Source organism: Megalobrama amblycephala, unplaced genomic scaffold (assembly GCF_018812025.1).
Source record: "Megalobrama amblycephala isolate DHTTF-2021 unplaced genomic scaffold, ASM1881202v1 scaffold370, whole genome shotgun sequence".
In the NCBI taxonomy this organism is placed as follows: Eukaryota; Metazoa; Chordata; class Actinopteri; order Cypriniformes; family Xenocyprididae; genus Megalobrama; species Megalobrama amblycephala.
Window position 1 is genome coordinate 40049 of NW_025953349.1, and position 26621 is coordinate 66669.

Sequence of the window (26621 nt, forward strand, 5' to 3'; positions counted from 1 at the left end):
ATCAGTTAGGGCAACAACATAAAAAAAACCTAAACTTTGTCAAAAGGTAGTCTTTGATAATGTCTAATATATCCAAATGCAAAATCTCATGAAAGAAAGTAATTATGCCTGAAAACAACGTTCTTAAAGCTGCTAGGCATTGCGCAACCCTTTTTATAAATAAATAGGCCTATACAGGCAACCATTGCATTACATCGGAGAAAAAGAATTTGTATTGATAACATTTAATCGAACACTACTTACCATTATTATGACTCCTGATAATGCATGCTCATTGTCTTCTTTTTTTCTTTTGGCAATTTTCATCTTTGAAATGGTTAAACACTGCAAACAGATGGCGGCTATGTAGTTTTCAACTGCTTTATATTAAGAAAACAAAACTCTGAAAAAGTGAAACTACTAATATAAATTTCAACAATTCCAAATTATGTTAAATTTTTACTTTGCATTGTTGCACAGAGGTTGCACAGACCGCATTTATTCACCAACCATGATCGCAAACAAAATGGTCAAGAATCCTGTTTGGATTTATTACAGTTTGTTACAGAGAAGGTTCGCTCACAGATTTAGTAGCAGAAAATCGTACGCACTGCCTCATGAAGGAATTTCACAATGAACATGTTTGTCGGCGTTTTCAGATCATTAGTGCTTTTGTGAGCAAGTGTCATCAGAGCTGGTGTGCATGGTTGCCAGATTTGGAAAATTAAGTAAAACACTGGGCAGAAAATATATCCTTTTAAAGAATGAGTTCACTTTTAAATGAAAATTACCCCAAGCTTTACTCACCCTCAAGCCACCCTAGTTTCTGATGAACACAATCGGAGAAATATTAATAAATATCCTTCCTATACGCATCCAAGCTTTATAATGGCAGTGATCGAGGCCAATGAGTATGAGCTAAAGAAAGTGCCTCCATCTACATCCATCCATCATAAACATATTCCACACGGCTCCGGGGATGCTAATAAATAATTTTTGTTTGAAAGTGAACTAATCCTTTAAGAGAAAAGCCCCGTTTGGGGTATTTATGCTCTTGACATCTGGTAGCCCCAAGCAGGAAAGGTAGTTGAGGCTTGTTACCAATGCAAGATATCGGAAATGACTAAATTAAAGAACTTATTCAGGACAAATAACAAGTACCCAATATTGCAGTGGTTTTTTTTTGTTGTTGTTTTTGTTTTGTTTTTTATCTATCAAGAGAAGCAGAAATCATTATCATGATTAAAATACGATTAATCCTACAGCCCTCCCTCCAAATGGCACTAATCTGTCTCCATTCTTTGGATTTTAATTGGATTTTTAACTTGCATACTGCATTAATTGACAAATAGTATATAATGTGTTTTTCTAATGTTTTTATTATTTTCTAGAAATCTATCATTTAGAGGTGAACATTGTTTACAAAAAAAAAAACATTTTTGTGCATGTTTGTGTGGGTAGCTAGTTATTTATGATTGCCATTGCTCGCTAAGTATTCATTGATAGAACTAGGTAGTTTGAAAATAAATATGTAGCAAATTATTAATAATTGTACAACAAAATTCAGATATGACATACAAAGCAACATGACTTAATCGTGAAAAAGGAGAGAAAGGTTTTTGTCACTTTGAGCTCATTGTGACCTCTCTAAATTTTGGATAAGTGCAGATAATGAATGTCAGCATTGGCATGACACAAATGAACAATTGTCATGGAAATGTCAGGTGTCTCTAAGTTTTAAATTTGGATTTATTGCTGCATGAAAACTCAATTTCCCAATGAAAATATTACAGGGGACAAATTTACAATTTATTAAAAGCACAAAAAAGGTTTTTTTTTTATATGCTATTTAAGCATATTAATATTAAATAATTACATCAAATTATTTCTTGTGGTTTTTTTTTTTTTCAAAAGTAAGATTTTTGTTCTTTTATATTTATAGAAAATCTTTTTTTTTTTCTCTCAGAATGTTTACTTTGTGTCATTCAATATATAGGAAATAGTATTTCGATCACAGCTAGTGTCTTGTGAGTCACTGAATCATGCACTCAACAGATTCATTCAAGCCACACACATGCTGGCTCAGAGTTCAGAGTTGAGAATCACTGGTTTATTAGGTATTTCCCTAGATATGAGCTTGTGAAGTAACTGATTATGCAGTCTGGATGTTGTTCATTAATTTCTTCTCGAAAGCAGTAATATTATGAGCATCTTTTTTCTTTTTATTTTGAAGTGTTGTTGATTTTGGAATACATTTATAGAAATCTAAATAATGTGTACAATTTCTTTTTGTTGATTTCAGGTAGAGCGACAGAAGGACATGTGGGAGAGTGGAGGATCAGAAGCACTCAAACAGGACGCTGTTAAACCCAGGCCTCTGATTGGAACAGTGACATCATGTGATCGAGATGGAGGACTTATAAACCAGACAACGTATTTCCCACGAACGGCTCTCTGTGAAGGTCAGAAGATCAGTTTATTTCCTTTAATGCTTAATAGTATGCTGTGACAGGCCTTTATTGCAGCTCACAGACTGACATTTTATCTCAATGTGCGAGTATTTAAAAGGCTTTTTATCATGTATCTTTAACTTTCAGAACACAAAACATTTTCCACAGTCCAAAATCTGATTAGACCGTTAGCATCTCGCTCAAAAATGACCAAAGAGTTTTGATATTTTTCCTATTTAAAACTTGACTCTTCTGTAGTTACATCATGTACTAAGACCGATGGAAAATAAAAAGTTGTTGATTTTCTAGGCCGATATGGCTAGGAACTATACTCTCATTCCGGCGTAGCAATCAAGGAACTTTCCTGCTGTACCATGGGTGCAGCAGGCGCAATGACATTACGCGGTGCCTGAAAACAGGCTAACTTCTGTCAACATAACCAACGTGACCACCTGCTTGCACAGGGAGCGTGCCAACCATGGAGACATTTGTGAGAGACGATTTAGAAGATATTTACTTTGGTGCAGATCCTGAACCATATCTATTTGAATACACTGAAAATGAGCTTGCTGCAGACTATTTTCAGGCACTGCATAATATCATTGTGCCTGGTGCACCCATGGTACGGCTGCAAAAATCCTTGATTATTACTTGGGAATGAGAGTATAGTTCCTAGCCACATCGGCCTAGAAAATTACAACTTCTCATTTTCCATTTGTCTTAGTACACGATGTAACTACAGAAGAGTCAAGTTTTAAATAGGAAAAATATCGAAACTCTTTGGTCATTTTTGAGCGAGATGCTAACGGTCTAATCAGATTCAATGATCTATGCTAAGCTGCAGCTAAAAGTGCTACCGCCAGACCCGGAGATTGGCTGAATGGATTCGAAAATGGTAAAACTCAACAGTTTAACACTCTGAGGTCTAAAAACGCACCGGCGCGTTTTGCAGGTTTTTTTTCACATTGCAGCAAAACAGACTTAAAATACTCCGTCATTTTTTGTCATAGAGACATAAGTAATATATCAATTGAAACTATAGAATATCTTCTTTTATTTGTATACACTCAGAGTAAAAACACAATGTTGTGCTTTTTGTAAAATAAAGAAAACTAACATGATGCGTGATTTCTCCTCTCCCTCTGAACGAAGTCCAATCTGATAGTTCTCAGAAAATGAACTGTAACTTAGTGAATACTAATCACAGAAAAATTAAACTTATGTCTAAAAAAACGTTAAGATGTCAGGTTTTAAATCATGTAAGTCAAATCGAAAACAAACCTTCTGTTTATGTAATCTGTATGAAAAGAGAGCCATGTCAGAAGTCCGTGATTCAGCTCATTATCTGCTAATGCGGCCACCCCCACAGAGCCAGCGCTATTCAGACGCAAATTCAGAGGCAATACGTGCATTCATCGTCTCAATCGTGTATTTATTGTCTTGAAAAGTGTTTATCTGAATGTAAAAGTCATGGTTAGGGAGCTCTAGAAGACATGCAGTTAGTTCCTGTTTTCTTCTATTTATGAATTTTAGATGAGTTTTTGTTTCTTTAGCGCCCTCCGGCTGCAGTATGAATTGGAAACTCCATTCATGGAATAGCCTCTTCTTCTTTTAGATGAATTTGTGGACTAAAAATGCACAGAGAGCGCCCTCCGACTTCAAGGATGAATTGAAAACACCAGCGCTCATAGTAATGACAATGAATATTAAATAAATATAACTTCTCTGTATAGAAAATTGACATAAGCATATGAGATTCCAATATTTCTCCAAATGTGCATGCTTTTAAACTAAAAGCCTATATTCAGACTCTTTGCATCACAGAAATACATTATATTTTAAAGTATAATATAAAACCATTACTTTATATTGTAATAATATTTTTCTGTATGTTTCATATATCATGATGAGCTTGAGACATCACAGAAGGTTTTTTTCACAGCCTACCTGACTGAAATGCCTCATTAATATGCAAGTCATTTCAGCTCATTACTATCCAATTCTTTTGTCTTCTCAGGTGAGAATGGCCCATTTTTCAGTGGTGATTCACGCCTCCATGCATACAGTGTTTCTTGGCAAAAAGTGTCTTACAAAAACTAAATCAATATATTGTTTTATATGAAGGAGTAGGCAGCATAATTTTTACATAATTTTGAAGCAAAAACTCTAGTCTACAACCTCCAATACCCAAAAGTCTTGTGAACACAGATTTAATATACTTATTTTGGCCTTATTTCAGTGACTTAAGTTTTTTGTTTTTTCAGTAACCACGCATAAACATTATTCCTTCAAAAACACAAACATGTACATACATGTTCCTCACATATTATTGTAGCCTAGTTTGTGCTGAATACAGTTTAATGACACTTTTGTCATTTATATGTTTATGAACAACTGAAAAAAGCACAAATGTCAGAGCATGTCAAAACTTCTCCAGGCCCCAAATCAGCCTCAGACTCCAGAGGGTTAACTCTAGGAGAGTTGGGAAATGAGCCTATTTTCAAAAATAGTGGCGTGTTCCTTTAATTCTCAAAAATCTTTTAGTCTGTGCTGTTTTCAGTTGATGCTTGAACAATTTCCCAAACATAATGTGTACCGTGCCTCCCATCCAATAATCACAATATGCTTTCTGCTTTACTTGCCCATCGACTGAAAATTACAACCAAAAGCAGCACAATGTGGCATCGTATATTATATTCCGAGTTGTGTTGCAGTAAAAATAGCAACAGGATAGTGTCAGTAGCTCATCGAGTGCAACCATTTGATGTCATCGACATAGAACGCACTGTGCACCTAAACAAAATGGCACCCCCATTGTCCAAATATGTCATGGATTTTTTTAAATAACATAAATCTTTCATTGGTTTTCTACTACATGTTTCACTAAGAGACATCATTTACGGTATATTAAGCCATAAAAGTCTTAATATCAAGGGTTCCCTTTAAAGCTTGTTCTGATCCTGGCTGAGTGTAAAAGAGGGAAAACTGGAAAGAAAACAAAAAGAATTTTGTATGTTAAATATACAAAAAAAAAATTATATATGAATACAAAAATAAAAATACAAAAATAAGATGGTAAAAAAAGGTATGCAACAGAGTGATTTTTAAAATCAGTTTCACAGAGTGTTTATGTTGATGGTGTGTGTGTGTGTGTGTTTTAGGATTCGAGCCAATGAAGGGAGACTGGGTGCTGGCGCAGTATGTCATCAGCCCTGCAGAATGCAGCAGCCAGGCTCAAGCAGTTTCTCCATTGCGTTACCTCCGCATGGATGGGGTTAGTAATTATCACACTGTGCATGTGGGACTGTTGTATAAGAATCTGTACTTTCTAGACTTGGGAAAGTCAAGAGTGATTACATTTAGTGATGTCCTGACTAGGGTAGTGTTGGGAATCGAAAAACGATTTCAATTCTGGAATCGGATACTTGTTATAAAATGAAAATTTTGATTCCACTTATCGATTCCTTTGTGTCCATTTTAATGTGGTTTTAAATCATTCAAGTGCAAAGAGATGTGAAAGAGACCTCAATTCGGCACTCGCGCGCATGTTTTCTATGCTGGAATTTGCCTCTAAATAGTGCACGAACATGGAATTGAGTTCTTTTTCGCTCCTCCTTGTACTTGAATGGACAAATACACAAAATTATTGGCACCCTTGGTAAATATAATCAAAGATGACTGTAAAAATAAATCTGCATTGTTTATCCTTTTGGTCTTTAATTCATAAAATGAGAAAAAAATCTAACCTTTCATTGAAGGAAAATAATTGAAAGTGGGGGGAAAATCACATTATGAAATAAATGTTTTTCTCCAAAACATGTTGGCCATAATTATTGGCACCCCTAGAATTTTTTATGAGTAAAATATCTCTGAAGTATATTCCCAGTCATATTTACATTTTTTTTTTTTTAGCACACCAGGGTGATCATAAACATGAAATTGTCCAGCCATGACTTCCTGTTCCACAGGAGTATAAAGATGAGGAAACACAAAGGCCAAATTCCCTTAATCATTCATCACAATGAGTAAAACCAAAGAATATAGTTATGATGTGCAGCAAAAGATTGCTGAGCTTCACAATATAGAAAGTAGCTGTAAGAAAATAGCTAAAGCATTGAAAATCCCCATTTCCACTATCAGGGCAATAATTAAGAAGTTCCAATTAACTAAAGATGTTACAAATCTGCCTGGAAGAGGACATGTCTAAATCGTCCTAATGCGCGGTGAGGAGGAGAGTTTGAGTGGCCAAAGACTCTCCAAGGATCACAGTTGGAGAATTGCAGAGATTAGTTGAGTCTTGAGTCTCAGAAAGCTATAGCATATGCACATGTATCAGGATAATCAATAAACTTTGGAATGTTCAGAACGCTTTTAGCATGCTGGACTGGGTTGTAAAATCTCAGCTCGGCTCCGACCGGTCTGCAAAAGATGAGCCCACTTGACACCTTTGTTACCCTCCGAGGTAAAACAGGAGGCCCAATTTCCTTGCTCTTAGGACATCAAAGGGGCCCCTCATGTGGACTATGGGCCAGATCCACATTCCAACACCCAACACACACACACAGACACCTACAAAAACCCAAAAACATACATTATTGACTGTATATGTAAAATGTAACTATGCCAAGTCACATCCATGTATGTACCCATCATGTATCTCGAGTATATGCATGTTTCCTAGTGTTTAAATGAGTATATTTGTGCTAGTGTGCATTTTAATGAGGGAATTTTGTCTGTAAACCATAACTTCTTTTATATGCCTTTCTGATCTATCAAGTTTGATCTCTCCGTAAAGCTCCGGACTCGAGCTATTCACTGAGATATGTCACATAGCTGACAAATGCATTTTTCTATGTGTTTAATGATATTGTGAAGAAAGTACGCCATCTCGAAATCCGATCTGATAGTCATTAAGTATGCAAATTCAGCTAGGAGACCAAACAAAGGAACTTTGCCCGCCAAATAGTGCTGCGCATCTATTGGCCGCTACAAGTCAGGAGGTGTGTTAGCTTGGGTTTCCATAAAAACAACGACACACACCTTCTCCTTTGTCTCCCGATTGTCTCTCGACTGCCCTGAACTGCCTCAGGTGACAGCGCTGCCATCACACGCTCTCCTTCCGGGACGACCATCTCCTTGGACTCTCTCTCTCTCTTCTTTCTCCTCTGGCATCTTACGCGTCAATTAAACCTCGTTTGAAAACCCTCTCGGAAAGGACCAACCAAGCCAGGCGCATTGCAACTGCTACACACGGACTTGAACCAATAAGCAAGTATTATAATTCCTCTGAAATTTGTTTAAACTGATTTCTGTGCTGGCTTTCTCAAAAAGGTTTAACTGTGTAATTTGCCACTCTTTGATCATCTTTCTTTTCCTGTTTTTTCTTCATTTTCACTCTTGTGTATATATATATATATATATATATATATATATATATATATATATATATATATATATATATATATATATATATATATATATATATATATATATATATATATATATATATGTGTATACCTTCTGTATATATTTTAGACGTATAACCTCTGTAGTCGTAGTTTGCATATATTAAATACATTATTCATGCTCGATTGTTCTTTTTGCTCATTTCAACAAAAGCCAGGTCACTTTAACGTTTCGATCCTATATCCTTGCTTTACGTTTGGATGCTAGAATAGTAAGTCTTTCTCGTGGACAGAGGACAGACCTTCCTTTTAATAACATTCTGAGGAGCTATAGTTTGCCGGACAAACGAACAGTTTCTCTAAATAATTATTAAACCAGAACTAATCATATATATAATTGATTACAATTCGTTGTAATTAATTCACCATATATGGTTAATTCCCCCTTGGGTCGGTATGTGCATAATAATTCATAAAGCTTTGTGAATTATTATATTCATATTCCACCCATAAATTGATTAATAACTGTACAAATTGTTACATTTATTTGGTGGAGAATGCGGGCACGTTTTAAACTTGGTTTTGGTGTATGAGCAATCTAGAATAAATTTGTGTGATTTAATGTGTAACGCGCGCTATATATTTCGGTGAGCTGACACGCCGTCCCTCACTTTGGAAAAACGTTGCTTTGTGTCTAAAAACACGGTAGTAAATTGTTGAACGGGAAATACACTGCAGTCCATTAATATTTCAAACTCGTATCTGTGAAGGATGACAATCTTTGCAGTAAGTTACAGTTTTGAATATTAATTTCCGCTTGAATGAAACGAATTGAATCGTCATTAAGCACGTTCTGAAACGAGATTTTGTAGCGAGATTCCTACTAATCTTTCAAAAGGTCTTATCTGCCGGTATTATAATTGAATTACTTGTGTCGTCCAATAATTCAAATATTGCGTCTCGCTCCCTTGGTAACCTAATTGGCCTAGCTAACCAAAATACGTTACCGAATGCAAGCCTAATCTGAAAACAGTTTACCTGCTTTATCCGATTTGACTTGTAAAGTTGGAGCCAGTCGAAAACGCCCTGATCCAGCGTGACTAATAACAGCAGCGAATTATCCTGCAGTTACATATTTGTGCACTAAAATTTGTGCAAACCCTGAGGTTCCAAAGTTGTATACTTATGATAAAAAGTTGCATCAGTCCAGTGAACTGACACCGAAGAATCCGCCGAGATTCTAAAAAGTTTGTATCTGTGATATGTGCAGTTAAATCAGCTGTAACGCTACTTTAAAAATATTACGGAGGTGGATGCAGTAACTCTGACCAGACGCCAGAGGGCAGTCTGTCCAGGTGGGGGCACCCCTCCCTACTTTATCGTTGTGTGGACTCAGTAACGCCACCGCGTGGACGTTCTGAGTTAAAGCTGCTCGCCATACTTTGCACTGAATTATCTCCAAATTATCTTTGGCTGCTCTATACTGCGGGGAGTTGTAAAAGTAATTTGCTTTTGGTGGTTATGCTTTCCAATCGTTTTCAGAATGTGGTTTACTGATTTAAATTTAATTTAACATTTTTTAATTTAAATTAAGTTTCCCTTCCAACAAGAGAATTCACCTTCTGAGAGTGCTCCCCCTGGTGGACACTACCAGATAAGTAAATTCTCTTTTCCTTGTATTCTTTTCCTGTGTTCACAGATTTACTCTAGTCTATTTTACTTTATTTTATTCTACTTTGTTTTATTTTCAGTTATTCCCTTTTGTCTTTTCTCTCTCTTTCTCTCAAGTTATCTTCTTATTTTCTTTTTTTTTTTTTTTTTTTTTTTTAACTTCGGAAATTCGTTCCTTTCTATCACTTAATGTTTGATTTTATTCACTCTTAGTTCTGGGTCCTGTTTGTTATTGGCTGGCAATAACATTCACGCACACCTAAGCCTCCCTTATTTCATGCACTTATTTTAAATTCAATTAAATAACATTTAATTGAAATTTAAAATTAAGTAGTGTCAATCAGTTGGCATTTTGCTCATCCAGAAGCAATTCCCTTCAGGGAAACTCACAAATAGGGAAGGCTTTCTCCTCTCTTTTCCCTTTCTGTTATTCTATGCACTTAATTAAATTCAGTTGAACAGAGTTTGATTTGAATTTGAATCAAGTTCCTCTGGACTGTCTTCCTTTTCTCCCTTTTCCCCATTCTGTTATCCCATGCACTTGTTTGAATTCAATTAAACAGAGTTTAATTCAAATTTGAATCAAGTGCATCTGAATTATTTTGTTTTTTTCTTTACCCCTTCTGCTCATTTCTGTTATAGTTTAGCTAGTTCATTCTGACTGTCATTTTAGGCTCATTTTCTTTTGTCCTACACACTTGATTATTTAAATTTAGTTTAAACAAGATTTAAATTGAGATTTAAATTTACGATTAAGCAGTGTTTGTGTGACCACTTGTGTACTTGCAGATAAGGCCCCTTCAGCGCCCGGTGGCGAGTTGATGGTTGCTCCAGCGAGTTCCAGTGAGTGGAGCCACCTGGCCTGGCGGGTCTTGCACTGACGGTGTGTGAATCGGGGACATTCTGACCTCGTATCATGGGCAACACGCAAGGACGTCAGCGAGTTGTGTGTCAGGTACACGGAGGCAACGAGTCCAGCTTTGACAAAGGCAATTTTGTTTAATTTCCCTGCTCAGGCTTCTGCACGACAGAACCGCCCACTTGGAGTAACTGTCCGTAAAGGGGACAGACTCTGAGTTCAGGGAAAACTCAATTTTGACCGGTCAATCTGGCCGTTGGCGCAAATACCTTACCGAAGTGCGCAATTGTGCTGATGTTCCCTGTTTGAGAGGTTGCACCGTGGTACAAAGGGGACAGGTGGCCGCGGACACCGCAGTCGAGTGTTTGAAAGTCTAGGAAAGGTTGCCTGCCATTGAGTTCTTATCTGAGCACCCACGATTCACCCAGGCCTAAATTAGTGACATCCAGTCACTTCACCTAATTGAAAGCCACAGAATATTACATATTCTTCGATTATTCAGGTGCGGGCCAACCCTTATACTCCGAAGCCATACCATCCCTCTAGGTGTTATGACGCAACAGTGCACTCGCCTGACACCGTCATAGACCCCGCTGTGATAGGAAGTTTAAGTTTCACTTCTCCCCTCTAGCCCTTCTGTTTTGTTTTATTTTATTTCTATTCTATTGTTATTCCTTTCTATTTGTTTACTGCTCTATTTTCTCATTTAACCACATCCACCCTGTTCTGTTCTGTTCTGTTTTGCTTTTCTACTGTGTTTGTTTCTTTCAGTTCACGTAAAAGCAGAGCCTGTGAGAGCCATCACGGAAAACTGAGTAATAGATAGACGACCAAGCAGCGAGAGTCATCAAAGGACTCTTAGAGCTACCGCCTGTCAAATTCTTTGTTTAAATCCGGCACTCACCAACACAAATTGACCCACGTGGTCCTTTTGGCTATCGACAAATAAGTGTCTAGCCTACATTCCACTAACTGTCTGCACCAGTTAACGGAATCAAACCAAAGAATTATATAATCATGCATTATTATAAGTCGTTAGTTCTGCGCGTGCTTGCGTTGGTTCTGTTTGTGCTGTCTTTCTCTCGCCGACAGCAAGCTAACGTGTTCAGAGCAGCCAGCCCCAGTACCCACGGGGACCGACTCAAGACCTGGTTGGGCTCCCTGACCAGCACGCTCCTGCCCAACGACACTGTGAATCCCCAGCACCTAAGCAACGAGCAGCTGGACGACAACCTGAATCGACTGATGTCCCACGGTCCGACGCCGAGCTACAAAGAATGGGCGAAAGTCATCCGAGCCATCGCCCACAATCTCCAGGCGGAGGATGCCCGGAGGAATCAGGCCCAGACTCAACATCACCACGATCAGCGACTCGTCGAGATCCAGGACCAGCGTTGGACAGCGGATGAATCTAAACCTGAGCTGCAGGAGGAGCTGCAAAGACTTCAAAAAGCCCTTGCAGAGCTCCACCTGAAGGTGGAGCGTAGAGAACTGTTGGAAAAGGTATCCAGGGAAGAACTGACTGGAAAACTCCAACACAGCGAAGCTCCCCTAGTAGGGCTGGGCGATATATCGCATGCGATTGTCACGCGCATTTCGTCAGTAAAGTCGGTTCCCTGATTGCCGCTAAATCACCATCACCTGCTTTCAAATGGAGCGGCATTTAATAGACAGAGCCGTAGTTCACTGTCAAGCGACGCAATATCGCGTTCATTACCGCAGATGAATCGCCTTCGATAATGAACGTGATATTGCGTAGCTTTTCAGTGATCTGCGGTTCTGTCTATTAAATGCCGCTCCATTTGAAAGCAGGTGATGGCGATTTAGCGGTAATCAGGGAACCGGCTTTACTGACGAAATGCGCATGACAATCGCATGCGATATATCGCCCAGCCCTATCCCCTAGCCAAAGCAGAGACTAAGCTGAAAGACAGATACACCAAAGCCATGGCCTGTGAAAATCATCTCAAACAGGCCCAGAAAGGAGTTATGGCTCCGAAACAACAAAGAGACATGAACTTGACACTGGTTACAGAGAACTGAAAAGTGGCATGGGAGGGGAAACACGCATCACAGAGTTTCCCCTAACCAGTCAAGAAGCCCTAATTCCAAATGGGGTTAAAAGTCCACTGCCCAAAACGTCCAGCGGCCAAGAAACTTTGCCAGCAGCTGTCACATTCAACTGCCAGCACCTGCGACAGGCTCTGATCCAAAAGCTTTCTGACCCTGCATCAGATCAAGGGCTCCCTGCTGCCATGGACCTAAAACGGGGCAGACTGAAAAACCCATACACTTGCTACAGCCGAATGCAAAGAGGGTACTACGGAGCACGTAACCAGCCAGCAATGGAGGAAGATTTCATCTTCAAAACTCTGTTTCTCCGAGAGCTGCACCCTGCGGTGAGTGATCATCTGGCAGCCTTGGCCTGCTCACGCAGTATGTCTACTCAGCAGCTGCAAAACTTGGTCGATGAAGCTCACTCTAAGCAGAACACTGCTCCTGAAAAGACTGTAGAAAATCAAACCAGTTACACAGTCTCCGATCACTGCCCAGAAACCTGTCCTTACCTTTTTGAAAGACTGAGAAATGAAGCTGAAAGACAAAATCAGACTCTCAAGTCACAAAGATGTGAGCTGAATGTGCAGTCACACAGTCCAAATGAGGTCCACCTTGGACACACAGCTCCCATGCACCACACCATTGGTCGAGTGAGCCTGGTACCTCCTGTGTGCGTAGCGTAAATGGACACGTTTCCCTGTTTCATCCACAAAGACCTGCTAGACTGTTTTGAGCCCTTATTGAACGCCAGACCGCTGAAAATCTGGGCTCAAGGGTGTGAACTTCTGCCTTCCCAGTCACCCAGACCACTTGAGCCAGACGGTCAGGTCACAGAGGTCGCGGGAAATCTCACAGCTAGCCGCGGGAACCCTGTCTCCGAGCACAGTTCAAGTTCGCTACCCGGCGCACTTCAACTGACCATAGACTTTAACTTCCTCTGCTCCAAGATCATGACAGACTCACAGCTAAATGATGTAACTACAACAGACATTATCCCCACACTGTGGGCAGACAACTCAGCCTTCAGCCACACGCTGTTAAGTGCTCTCATTGAAGGAACACTGGACCTCCCATTTGTCAACATGCGAACACGCTTCCCATTGGACTTTCGTCTGTCAACCACGACGACTGCCAAGGACATCCGCGTTTTGAACTTGAAGTGGAACAACAGGCATCTAACTCATCACTTCCTGGTCCTTCCAGACCTCCAGATGCACACTAAAGTTCATATTGACAATGCTAAGGAGTTAGTGTGGGCCCCAATGACTGTACAGCTCCCTGTTGTTCCTGCCAACACTGCCAACTTCCTGTCAGCCCAGACTGTCCAAGAAGTCTGCATCCTGATCCACATACAGGAAACTGTAGTACCACCTTACACCAAAGGGGGTGCTGTTTTGCTCCACACACAGGAAACTGTAATACCACCTTACACCAAAGGGGGTGCGGTTTGGCTCCACATACAAGGTAGTCAAACCCTAAAACCCACGCTGGGCTCCTTTACACTTTCACCTGAAAGCGTGGAACTTGGACTCACTCTAAAAGCCACACCGCTAACTGAAGTGTCACCCTGTGTAGTTCACAGTTGGCTCAACGAATGCATGGTCACAGACATCAGCATTCCCAAAGTCTACCATCTAGAATGGATAATGGACCACGGCTCCCATGACTTTGAACCCAGGTTAACAGTCATTAACTTAATACCAGCTGCAATGGTCCCAGAAGGAAGCTTTGACAAAAGTTTCACAGCATCCTTCAAGAGCATCTCCATCACTTCCATCAAACTGGTACCCACAGAACAGGTGTGCAGAACGGAGCTGATGGAGGACCAACACCTAGCTGTACCCACAGTCGCTAACCAGCCTGCCTGTGAAACTCAGGAAAGCGCTGCACCTCTGACAGCCAACCTGACAGCTAACACCACAACAGAGGAGCCATTCCCCAGGTTTGAGTCTAAAGGCCAACAGATTCAGAAAGATGCAAATGTCCCAAAGAATGATGCAGACTGTCAAAAATTTCAACAGTTCCTGAACGAATCCAGAGTGTCGTTCGCCAAAGACTCTTTAGACTGTGGCCTCACTAACTTTCATACAATGGGTGTTTCCACACACCCAAACACTCCTCCCACCTGCATCAGACAGTACAATGGTCCTACTTCCTCACATGAACCAGTGCAGGAAACTATTTGTTTCATGGAAGAAAAAGGTGTTAGCTGCCCATGCAACAGCACCTACTCAGTCTCCATCTGGTCCATTGTCAAACCAGACAGCAAGTGGCGACCCACCATCGACTTAAGGAAGTCAAAACAGCAAGTGCCACTGCCACGACGTGCCAGAAAGCACAAGTCTGCACGGAGCGGAGATTCAGCTGCCTGCCAAAACTGCTATAACAGCACACCAGCGTTAACACTTAAGATAAAGGTACCCCAACAACAGCAACCAACCTGTCACAGGTACCTCAAAGAGAATGCGTGCCAAGGAATGCCTTGTTTCTATATCCATGAGGGCATCCCACAGGCAAATGCAGGGGTACGATGGTTAAGAAACCAACCCTGCCAACCACAGAACAGCAGGTGGGGTCCCCACTCATGTCAGTATGGTGAAGCAGCAGCTACCCTCAAAACCCTCCACGTCTCCTCAGCCCATAACATCAGAGAACTCATGTGCACAGACTCACACTATACCAGACCTTGTCTCACATGCCATCTTCTGGGCTGGAAAAAAACTGGTTTCAAGACTGAATGCAACAAGCAGGTGAAACATCAACACCTGTTCCAGACACGTGATGACATCACCCAAACACACAACACGGTCGCTTACGGGGATAAGGTGAAAAGACGCTTAAAGCAACCAGGGCGTGACAAAGGCGTGAACGACCAAACTAATGCCCTTGCCAAGACTGGCACCCTGCATAACAAGCTATGGTCACACCCACCCCAGTCGCCCACCCTTAGTGTGGCAGCAACAACCCGCAGCCAGCGTCCTGTTCCTGCAACAGATCCCGCTTTACTGCCACTGCCACTATCAACTAAAATTTCCAACACTTCCATACAAACTGGTTTGCACCGCCACTCATACCCCTCCAACCCCTCCAACCTCCCGTTCACGGCACCTGGTCCCACGACGGCCCCTGGCCACAAACGACTACATGAGACCAGCCACATGCTGCGTGTGGGAATGAACTTTCTAAAGTATGTCCCTGATGTCCTCACAGCGCCAAATCTTGTACTGCCGCAGGGCCAAAAGGGGGGTGAACTGATATACACCCACGACACACCATGTGCCAAACACCATGGTACCAGAACCACGGACGAGACATTAAAACAAGTGGCGTACTGGCCCAGCATGCAGCAAGATGTGGCAGAGCACGCCAGAGGATGTCAAGTTTGCTGTCAAGTCCAGACTGCAAACGCAAATTACAGAGCTCCACTGCAACACAGAGGAGTCACGTTTCCATGGTCAGTCAACCAGAAAGACTTGACTGTAGAACTTCCTCTGATGCTCATGGCTATCTCCATACAGGAGTCAACTCAGGTGTTCCCCGTGGAACTACTGACGGCATGGCAGGTGACACTGCCATTGCACCTTTACCAACCAGGAGACTCGAGTCTCATCACAACCTACTCCACTCATCAGCATCTCAACAAGCTCCGCCTACAACTGAGAGAACAACTCGCAACACAGAGCCAAACCCTGCAAACCACCTGCAAATCCCGGAAAGGTATTGTGGTGGTTCTCTGTACTCACAGTTTCCTGCTGATCCAAACGGTGAACTCAATGAAGCAACTGTTTACAGTCTTCCAAAATGACTTTGCCCAAAATCAGCTGGTCATAGCTCTGATGACAGACCTGCTGCGAGAAGTTAGCTTCTCTATGGACAGAGTGGCTATGAATAGGATTCTTCAGTATCCAACACAAACTGTGCTGGACTTTGCTACTGGCAGACCCACCAAGACTGTTCCAGCCCACCTCACTGACTCCCTGGGTGCTGCCATCCTACTGCGTGTCGACCCCGAGCAGAATGAGGTGGCCGTCCTTCTCAATCTACCCAGCGGTGAACAAGATAACATCTCCAGACCCAAGGACAAGGTCAATGTCAGGTGGTGGCAATGTAACACCCATGCCAAGAAACACACCTCAGATGTGGTAGCCTACCACAACAGCAACCCACGGCTGTGCCTGGCTCCCCACTTTTGCAGGTGTAGTTTCACCAAAGGCTTTCAGTACTTCTGCCCAAACCAGCTCATCCTCAGAAACCACACTGAAGGAATGGGCCGGTTGCAGCCCATGACCAGCGGCACATGCTGCCCTGCCGAGGCCAAGCCTCGCACCCCAGTCATCGGAACACAAGCCGAGATTGTGGGTGATCGACTGCTCGTCCACACCCCCACTCATGCTGCCACCCTAACCTACGATCAGCACAACACCGCCACTCATGTCGGCCTGCCAAACCCAAATAAGTGGATCCAGGTACCCCTGGGTTCCATCCTTCACCGCAGCAATCTGGCAGTGTACTGTCTCTCAAGCAAAGAGGACCAGTCATAACTGGAAATCCCATCCTCCTCCAGGAATCACCATCACACCTTAGATCCAGGACTGGAACTGAGGATTGACAAAGGGGGGTCCCAGCTAAGTGACAGTACTTCCATCGATGCAGCCCTCCAAGCACTCTCACAACTGCCTGTCCTGACCAGCTCACCTAGAGCCCAAGCTTGGACTGCTGCCAACACAGTCCTTTGCCTCTCCATAGCAATCAAGTACGCACTCGCCCTGGGCCTGGCCTTCATCCTATCCAAAGGGACCAAAGGGATGCAAGAGTCCACGGACAAGTGCCTATCTGCCCTTCCTCAAGGACCAGTAGGAACCACCTGCTGCGTGACCATCCGGATCCATGTGCCATCGAACTTGGTTACCGTTCAACGAAGTCCGCACAGGATCTTCGTTGGCCGAAGGGGGCTCTGTAGCATATGCACATGTATGAGGATAGTCAATAAACTTTGGAATGTTCAGAACGCTTTTAGCATGCTGGACTGGGTTGTAAAATCTCAGCTCGGCTCCGACCGGTCTGCAAAAGATGAGCCCACTTGACACCTTTGTTACCCTCCGAGGTAAAACAGGAGGCCCAATTTCCTTGCTCTTAGGACATCAAAGGGGATATATATGGTCATATGGCCATATATGGTTAATTCCCCCTTGGGTCGGTATGTGCATAATAATTCATAAAGCTTTGTGAATTATTATATTCATATTCCACCATTTAAAATTGATTAATAACTGTACAAATCGTTACAAAGCGATTAAAAAAAAAAAAAAAAAAAATCAAACAGCACCTACATCCCCACAAGTTGTTCAGGAGGTTTTCAAGAAAAATCCTCTGCTCTCATCCAGAAACAATCTCCAGTATATTCAGTTGTCAGACATGTTTGGAACTTCAAATGGGACCGGCTATGGTCAGATGAAACTTTAAAAAAAAAAAAAAGAGCTTTTTGGCAGCAAACCCACCAGATGGGTTTGGTGCACATATGGATAAAAAGTGCCCCATGTCCACGGTTAATTATACTGCTGGATCTTTAATGTTGTGGGCCTATTTTTCTGCTGGAAGTCCTGGACATCTTGTTCAGATATATGGGATCATGGATTCTACCAAATATCAACAGATAAAAAATCAAAACCTGACCGCTTCTGCTAGAAATCCTATAATGAGCCATGGTTGGATCTTCCATCAGGACAATGATCCAAAACAAACATCAAAACCAACACAAAAATGTCACTGAGCACAAAATAAAGCTTCTGCCATGGTCTTCCCAGTTCCCTGACCTGAACCCTAAAGAAAATGAGTGAAGTGAACTGAAGAGAAGAAGCACCAACATGGAGCTGGGAATCTGAAGGATCTGGAGAGATTCTGCATGAAGGAATGGTCTCTGATCTCTTGTCAGGTGTTCTCCAAACTCATCAGGCATTATAGAAGATGACTCAGAACTGTTTTCTTGGCAAAAGGAGGTTGCAAAAACTATTGAATAAAAGGGTGCCAATAATTGTGGCCAATGTGTTTTGGATAAAACTATATAAATTTATTTCATAATGTGACTTTCCCCCTACTTTCAATTCTTTTTCTTCAATGAAAGGTTAGATTTTTGCTAAGTTTATGAATTAAAGATCAAAAGGATAAACAATGCAGATTTATTTTTACAGCCATCTTTGATCATATTTACTAAGGGTGCCAATAATTCTGAGCACCACTGTAGGTCTTAAAGTGACAGCAGGCTAATAAACCTGCTGCTGTCTGTCTCATTATTTGTAATCAAAGAACAAAAGAAAAAGAAAGTTACAAACTTATGAAAGTTACAAAAGTTATTTAGTCAAAAATAGTGAGCCATTTTTTTTGTGTGTGTGTTTGATTAACATTAAAACGCAGACAGCAGCACAGTAGGAATATTAGATAATGGATTAATATGGATTATGCAACAGACATTGTACAGCTTGTACAGTTTGTTATATCGGCCTTTTTCCTGTTGTAGCCGATATGCCGATGGTTGTAAATTGACCAAAAATGTTCCAATACATCAGTGCATCTCCATTTAAAATCACATTAAAATGTGCACACACCGGAACCAATAAGTGGATTCAAAATGCACCTGTCTTATCAAAGCCACGGTTCTTGGAAATTTGGAGTGAATTAGTCTGGATCACAAGACTTATTTTGTAAAATGTCAGTGCTGGGAAATCAATAAGTCAAATACTATGGTAACCATGACAAACTTGCCTTTGGGGTTTAAAGGACACTTAATATATAGTAATATCATAGATTTGACTACACTGACTCTATAGGATGAGAGCAAAACCTGAATTGAGTTGCGATGAATAATGAAACTATTGTCTTCTGTCAAGCTGCTTTATAGCTGAAATTGAATTTGTTTCTTAATTTCTTAATAATGACACTATTGCTTTACAGCAGAATTTGAATTTATTTCATATTTTTAAGTTTGCATTATTGATTTTCCGGTTTATTACTGTGAAGCTGTTTTGAAACGATCCATATTGTATAAAGTGCGATGAAAATGGTGACTTGACAAAAAAAATGCAGAAACCGGAGCTCATCACATGAGAATGGGATTTTAATTTTGATAAGTCAAGTTATTTTTATTTGTATTGAACATTTCATTTTAAAGCACGTGTCAGGTGTGATTTCCTCAGGACTCTCTTGCTGTCTGTTTCTCAGGTCAGTGTGACGAGAACACAAGGCAACAGTGGTGTTGTGGAAGACAGCGTGTTCTTCAGCCTGGAGTCTCTGATCGTGCCACCAGGCTTCAGACCTGCTCGCGGTGACGTGGTGAATGTGGTGGTGCTGGAGAGCAGTCAGTCACTGTACAGCTGGAGAGCTCTCTGCATGACGCCCGTTCAGCACAGGTGACACCTTCCCTCGCTCCTTCATGAGGAGACCTGCATGATTAAATTTGCACCTAACTAGATTTAGTCAAGAAAACTGCCGAATTTCAGATGCATTTTGCTGCCCAGTCACAGAATTTGAGTTTAGTAATATAATATAGAAATGCTTTAGAAATAATGCTTTTCCAGAATGGGAGTGTGCAACTCCACATTGGTCTCTGAGCCCTCTCACCATGAAATCAAAATATTGCAGTGTTTATTATAAATTATTTATCTGTGCACATCATTATTTTTCTTCAAATTCATGTCCCTCATAATTGTTAATCAAAATAACTTCCCCTCCCTCTTGCAACGACATCCCTTCTCTGACTTGAGGGAGGGGCAACCTGTCACTCACATGAGACGTTTTATACATATTTTGTCCTCTTAATTTGGCTGTCAAAATGGCTGAAAAACTAATTGGGATTATTTTACTTAAGTATCACTAATTCAAATTGTGACAAAATTTAAAGGGGTCATGAAATTCATTTTTATTTTATTTTTATTTTATAATGTTCTCTGAGGTCCAATTATAATTTTATCAAGATTTTTACATTAAAAAAAAATGGAAGTAATAGGCTATTTTCAATCCTGTTTTTGTCTCTCTCTTTTGAACACATGCTGCATTCAAGACTTGGAGGTAAACAGCCACTGCTATGAGTGGGTAACAGTTTTGCATATTAAAATAATTTTCAGCATTCCCGCCATTATATGTGTGAAATTGTTTTGAAAAATATCACTGTTGAAAAATATCTTGGTACGTTTATGCGCATTACATATGCTTTATAAGTCTTGGTTGTGGCAAATAAAGTTTAAAGGATTAGTTCACTTTTAAATAAACTTTTCCTGATAATTTACTCACCCCCATGTCATCCAAGATGTTCATGTCTTTCTTTCTTCAGTCGAAAAGAAATTAAGGTTTTTGATGAAAACATTCCAGGATTATTCTTCTTATAGTGGACTTCAATGGCCTCCAGACGGTTGAAGGTCAAAATTAAAACTGCCTTTTTATTGTGGCCAGCCTAAGGCACACCTGTGCAATATTCATGCTGTCTAATCAGCATCTTGATATGCCACACCTGTGAGGTGGGTGGATTATCTTGGCAAAGGAGAAGTGCTCACTAACACAGATTTAGACAGATTTGTGAACAATATTTGAGAGAAATAGGCCTTTTGTGTACATAGAAAAAGTCATGAGTTCAGCTCATGAAAAATGGAGGCAAAAACAAAGTGTTGCGATTATAATTTTGTTCAGTGTTATTAATCATAAACAGCATCATTTATGATTAGTTCTTAAATCAAACCTTTAAAGGGGGGGTATCACACAGTTTCTGCCAATCTCATGTTAATCTTGAGTACCTATAGAGTAGTAGTGCATCCTTCATATCTCTAAAAAGTCTTTAGTTCTATCATATTTATAAAGATAGGGGGCTAAAGAGTGACGAACACACTTTAGCTTTTGCGTAGCGATCATCTGCAAGCTATCAATGGTCAGCTAAACAAATGTATTTAAACACACAATACACCATCGCATTATCCCTGGATAACTTTTGAATCACTATAACGAATATAGCGTGTAGTGATTGATGAATAATGAAGTATGAATTCACTACGTTCGTGTTGTTTACATTATATGCACTTAGGTGCCTATTGACAACAAAACAGACATTTGAAGCAGTTTTACTCACCACTTGTGGTTCTGACTCATGACTGGGATCATTATTGCTGTGACCACTCCATCTTTCAGTTTCAAATGATCTGTAAATCCAGAATCCAGAAATGATCTGCAAATCCAGAACTGGGCCTTGTTTATAAAACCATAAGTGCCGATCCTGAGGGCTCGAGCAGCCACGGAAAACGAGATATTCTCCGTTCATTTTAACCAATAAAAAAGTGATTTGCAACTATCTGTTTCTATGGCTATTTTAATAACAAATACCAAGCTCATGTCAATGTAATGTGTGAGCACAAAACTCTCAGCTCCACTTAACGCTGGGTTCTTTGGGAAGTAAGGTTATCTTTCCCTCACAACCAAAAACACACTTCTTTGGTGACATTGTTGATTTCGTGAAGTCCTGTGACCCGTGTAGCGCTGTCGACGACTTCAGTAAATCCGAACGCGCATTGATGGGCATGCTCTTGCTCTCCTGCTCTGGTTGATGTCTGCGCGTGCGCTCTTCCGGGAGAAGTGCCCGTACAATTCCGACCTTTCTGATGTCACAGGCACATACTCGAAAAAAGACAGCGAAATTTATGAGGATTTGGAAGAATATTTTTGGCACAGAAATACTCCGTCATACGTCCAACTCGTGTTTTGAAACTTTGGCCATGTTTAGTATGAGAATCCAACTCTTTAACAGTGTAAATATTTCAGAATACATGAAATAGCATGTTATAAGTTATAAAACAAACTAGTCATAGAAAAGTTTAATTATCAGCTGAGTACATGACTTATAGAGATCAGTTACCCCTTTACCCTGTAATATGTAATTATCCATACTTTAATTTTGGCTTTGGTAAAATAATAATAAATATAGCTGCGAGCAGCGATGGCGGGCCCAAGCCCGGTGGCACCGCCACCCCGGTGGCTTCAGGGCAACTGTGCACAGCGGGCAATAGGCACTTAAAACGGTTAAACATCAAAGGACTATGTCAAATTCACTCCACATTTACTGCACTACAAGGTGCCACTATAGAGCCCCTCCTCCTGCCCATTTTCAAAGGATTACATGTGCCAAGTTTTAACATTATTCTGATGAATTTTGAAGCAAATCAGGTAAAAATAAGAGGGTGATCTCAATGTATGCTGAAAGTGACACATTTTCTGCTTCCAGTTGGTGGCGCTATTACTTTGAATCACAATAGTCACATCCATGTGATCAGCCTTGTACAACGAAGACTAAGCCGAAGTTTCATCAAAATCAATTAATGTATGCAGAAGTTATAACACTTTGTTTCCCTTTTCTTGCCATAAATTCGTTGCCTCGCCACGGCCAAACCGTTTGAGATATCCAAAATCCGTTTGCAATTAAACAACTTCAATGTGTTAGCAACAAGTTAAAAAAAGTTTGGTGTAAATTGGATAAACCCTGTAGGAGCAGTAGTATAAAATTCATAGCCTGTTTTTTCAAAAAATTAACATTCAAACCAAAATAGCTGACTTCCTGTTGGTCGGAGCTAATGAATGTAAATTAGAAAATTGTCCGGCTTGATGAGAACAATATGTGTACCGAGTTTGGTGATTGTAGGAAAAACTAACCCCCCCACTTTTGTCAAAAGGTGGCGCTACTGAGCCCCTCCACCACGCCCATTTCTATGGCTTTGTCCATGTCTACTGGTTGACAATATTGATGTGTGTGTCGAGTTTCATGCAATTTGAAGCATGTTAAGAGCCTCAAAAACACTCAAGAATATTATTACAGTTTGACCTGTTGCCATGGCAACAATATTTCAAATATCAAAAATCCTGTCATAGGTCTACATCTGCTGTGTATTGACATTACACTGATGAAGTTTGAAGCAAATCAGGTAAAAATAAGAGGGTGATCTCAAAACATTTCAAAAAGTGATACACTTCCTGCTGCCAGTTGGTGGCGCTATAACTTTGACTCACAATAGTCACATCCATGTGATCAGACTCCTATAACGAACACACTCGTGAAGTTTCATAAAGATCAATATATGTATGCAGACGTTATAACACATTTCCTGTTTCCTTTTTCTCGCCATAAATTCGTTGCCTCGCCACGGCCAAACCGTTCGAGATATCAAAAATCCCCTGGCAATTTTTAATCATCAGTGTCTTGACTTCATGCTGACCGAGTTTGGTGGCGATCGGATTAATCGTCTAGGAGGAGTATATCAAATTCCAGAGCATGCGTTTTTCAAACAACCCTTAATAGCTGACTTCCTGTTGGCGTGGTGTTTAACTTAGAGCACGAAAGTTGTTCGGCCCGATGAGGTCTATATGTGTACTGAGTTTCATACTAATACGTGCAAGCGTGTTTAATATATGGACCAAATTTTCAGACTTTTTTCAAGGGGGCGCTGTCGAGCCCCCCTGCCACGCCCGGGTACCAGCCTCTCCGGCGTCCTAATGGCCGCGGATTCCAATGTGTGTGCCAATTTTCAAGAGTTTTTGAGCATGTTAAGGCCCCCAAAAAGCCCCGGAAGACGGAAAAAAAATAAAAAAAATAAAAAAAAAAAATAAATATAGCTGCGAGCAGCGATGGCGGGCCCAAGCCCGGTGGCACCGCCACCCCGGTGGCTTCAGGGCAACTGTGCACAGCGGGCAATAGGCACTTAAAACGGTTAAACATCAAAGGACTATGTCAAATTCACTCCACATTTACTGCACTACAAGGTGCCACTATAGAGCCCCTCCTCCCTGCCCATTTTCAAAGGATTACATGTGCCAAGTTTAACATTATTCTGATGAATTTTGAAGCAAATCAGGTAAAAATAAGAGGGTGATCTCAATGTATGCTGAAAGTGACACATTTTCTGCTTCCAGTTGGTGGCGCTATTACTTTGAATCACAATAGTCACATCCATGTGATCAGCCTTGTACAACGAAGACTAAGCCGAAGTTTCATCAAAATCAATTAATGTATGCAGAAGTTATAACACTTTGTTTCCCTTTTCTTGCCATAAATTCGTTGCCTCGCCACGGCCAAACCGTTTGAGATATCCAAAATCCGTTTGCAATTAAACAACTTCAATGTGTTAGCAACAAGTTAAAAAAAGTTTGGTGTAAATTGGATAAACCCTGTAGGAGCAGTAGTATAAAATTCATAGCCTGTTTTTTCAAAAAATTAACATTCAAACCAAAATAGCTGACTTCCTGTTGGTCGGAGCTAATGAATGTAAATTAGAAAATTGTCCGGCTTGATGAGAACAATATGTGTACCGAGTTTGGTGATTGTAGGAAAAACTAACCCCCCCACTTTTGTCAAAAGGTGGCGCTACTGAGCCCCTCCACCACGCCCATTTCTATGGCTTTGTCCATGTCTACTGGTTGACAATATTGATGTGTGTGTCGAGTTTCATGCAATTTGAAGCATGTTAAGAGCCTCAAAAACACTCAAGAATATTATTACAGTTTGACCTGTTGCCATGGCAACAATATTTCAAATATCAAAAATCCTGTCATAGGTCTACATCTGCTGTGTATTGACATTACACTGATGAAGTTTGAAGCAAATCAGGTAAAAATAAGAGGGTGATCTCAAAACATTTCAAAAAGTGATACACTTCCTGCTGCCAGTTGGTGGCGCTATAACTTTGACTCACAATAGTCACATCCATGTGATCAGACTCCTATAACGAACACACTCGTGAAGTTTCATAAAGATCAATATATGTATGCAGACGTTATAACACATTTCCTGTTTCCTTTTTCTCGCCATAAATTCGTTGCCTCGCCACGGCCAAACCGTTCGAGATATCAAAAATCCCCTGGCAATTTTTAATCATCAGTGTCTTGACTTCATGCTGACCGAGTTTGGTGGCGATCGGATTAATCGTCTAGGAGGAGTATATCAAATTCCAGAGCATGCGTTTTTCAAACAACCCTTAATAGCTGACTTCCTGTTGGCGTGGTGTTTAACTTAGAGCACGAAAGTTGTTCGGCCCGATGAGGTCTATATGTGTACTGAGTTTCATACTAATACGTGCAAGCGTGTTTAATATATGGACCAAATTTTCAGACTTTTTTCAAGGGGGCGCTGTCGAGCCCCCCTGCCACGCCCGGGTACCAGCCTCTCCGGCGTCCTAATGGCCGCGGATTCCAATGTGTGTGCCAATTTTCAAGAGTTTTTGAGCATGTTAAGGCCCCCAAAAAGCCCCGGAAGACGGAAAAAAAAAAAAAAAAAAAAAAAAAAAAAAAAATAATAATAATCCTTAGAAGAACAAGAGGGCCCTGCGCGAATTTTCGCTTGGGCCCTAATAATAATCCTTAGAAGAACAAGAGGGCCCTGCGCGAATTTTCGCTTGGGCCCTAATAATAATAATAATAAATTTCCGTACATCACTTTAAAATAGCAAATTCTACCTTGTGCAATATTTGTTTTGGTTCATAAGAGAAGGAAACAAAGACAATTAAATTGTTTATTAAATCATTAACTCTTTGTAGGACAGTTAATTTTAAACCAAAATGTCATAGTCATGACTAGGTCAAAACATTTGTTTATTCACTGTATCACAGTCATGACTTTTTCCCACTCACATCTTCTTTGTCATCTTCCCTCTTTGTGTTTCTAATAGTCCAAACCCTTCCGAGCTGAATATGTCAGATGCAGACATTCACAGTTTGCTGGAGAATAAAGGTGGGCTTCAGGTCAGCCAGGAAACCCATTTTGGGTCTCTCTTAGTAGGAACCTGCAAAGAGCTGCTGATCTGGATCCGGTGAGTTCACACATGCACAACTTAAATATCACTGACTTAGAGTTAGTTAGTTTTAGTTAGAATGAAAATCCTGTAATTTATTCACCCTCATGTCGTTCCAAATAAGTGTGTGACATTGACCAAAAATATTGATATTTTCTGCTGTTTTGTCAATTCAGGGGTTTTTTGTCGATAGCAATAATTAGTCAGTATTTTGCCAAGTATGTTTTAAGCTGGGATCTTGGCCGGTTCATATTCTGTGCAGTCATCAGTTAATGGAACTTTTCCATTAAGAGATGATATTTGCCACCTTACATAAATTTTCATTTAATCAGTACATTCAATTAAAATATCGAGACACTACAGACTGTTATCAAATAAATGATATCAGAAT

At 40.6% G+C, this 26621-nt stretch overlaps 1 protein-coding gene across 2 annotated transcripts in view; it reads left to right on the plus strand.

The window, feature by feature from the left end:
- Positions 1 to 26621, plus strand: part of mov10l1 (Mov10 like RISC complex RNA helicase 1) — a 60605-nt gene that overhangs the window by 939 nt on the left and 33045 nt on the right. For both annotated transcript variants that reach the window (XM_048179812.1, XM_048179814.1), the window contains exons 3-6: positions 2282 to 2441; positions 5591 to 5703; positions 19638 to 19825; positions 26108 to 26248. In XM_048179812.1, coding sequence (XP_048035769.1) covers positions 2282 to 2441; positions 5591 to 5703; positions 19638 to 19825; positions 26108 to 26248 — 602 coding nt within the window. The remainder of the gene's footprint in view (positions 1 to 2281; positions 2442 to 5590; positions 5704 to 19637; positions 19826 to 26107; positions 26249 to 26621) is intronic.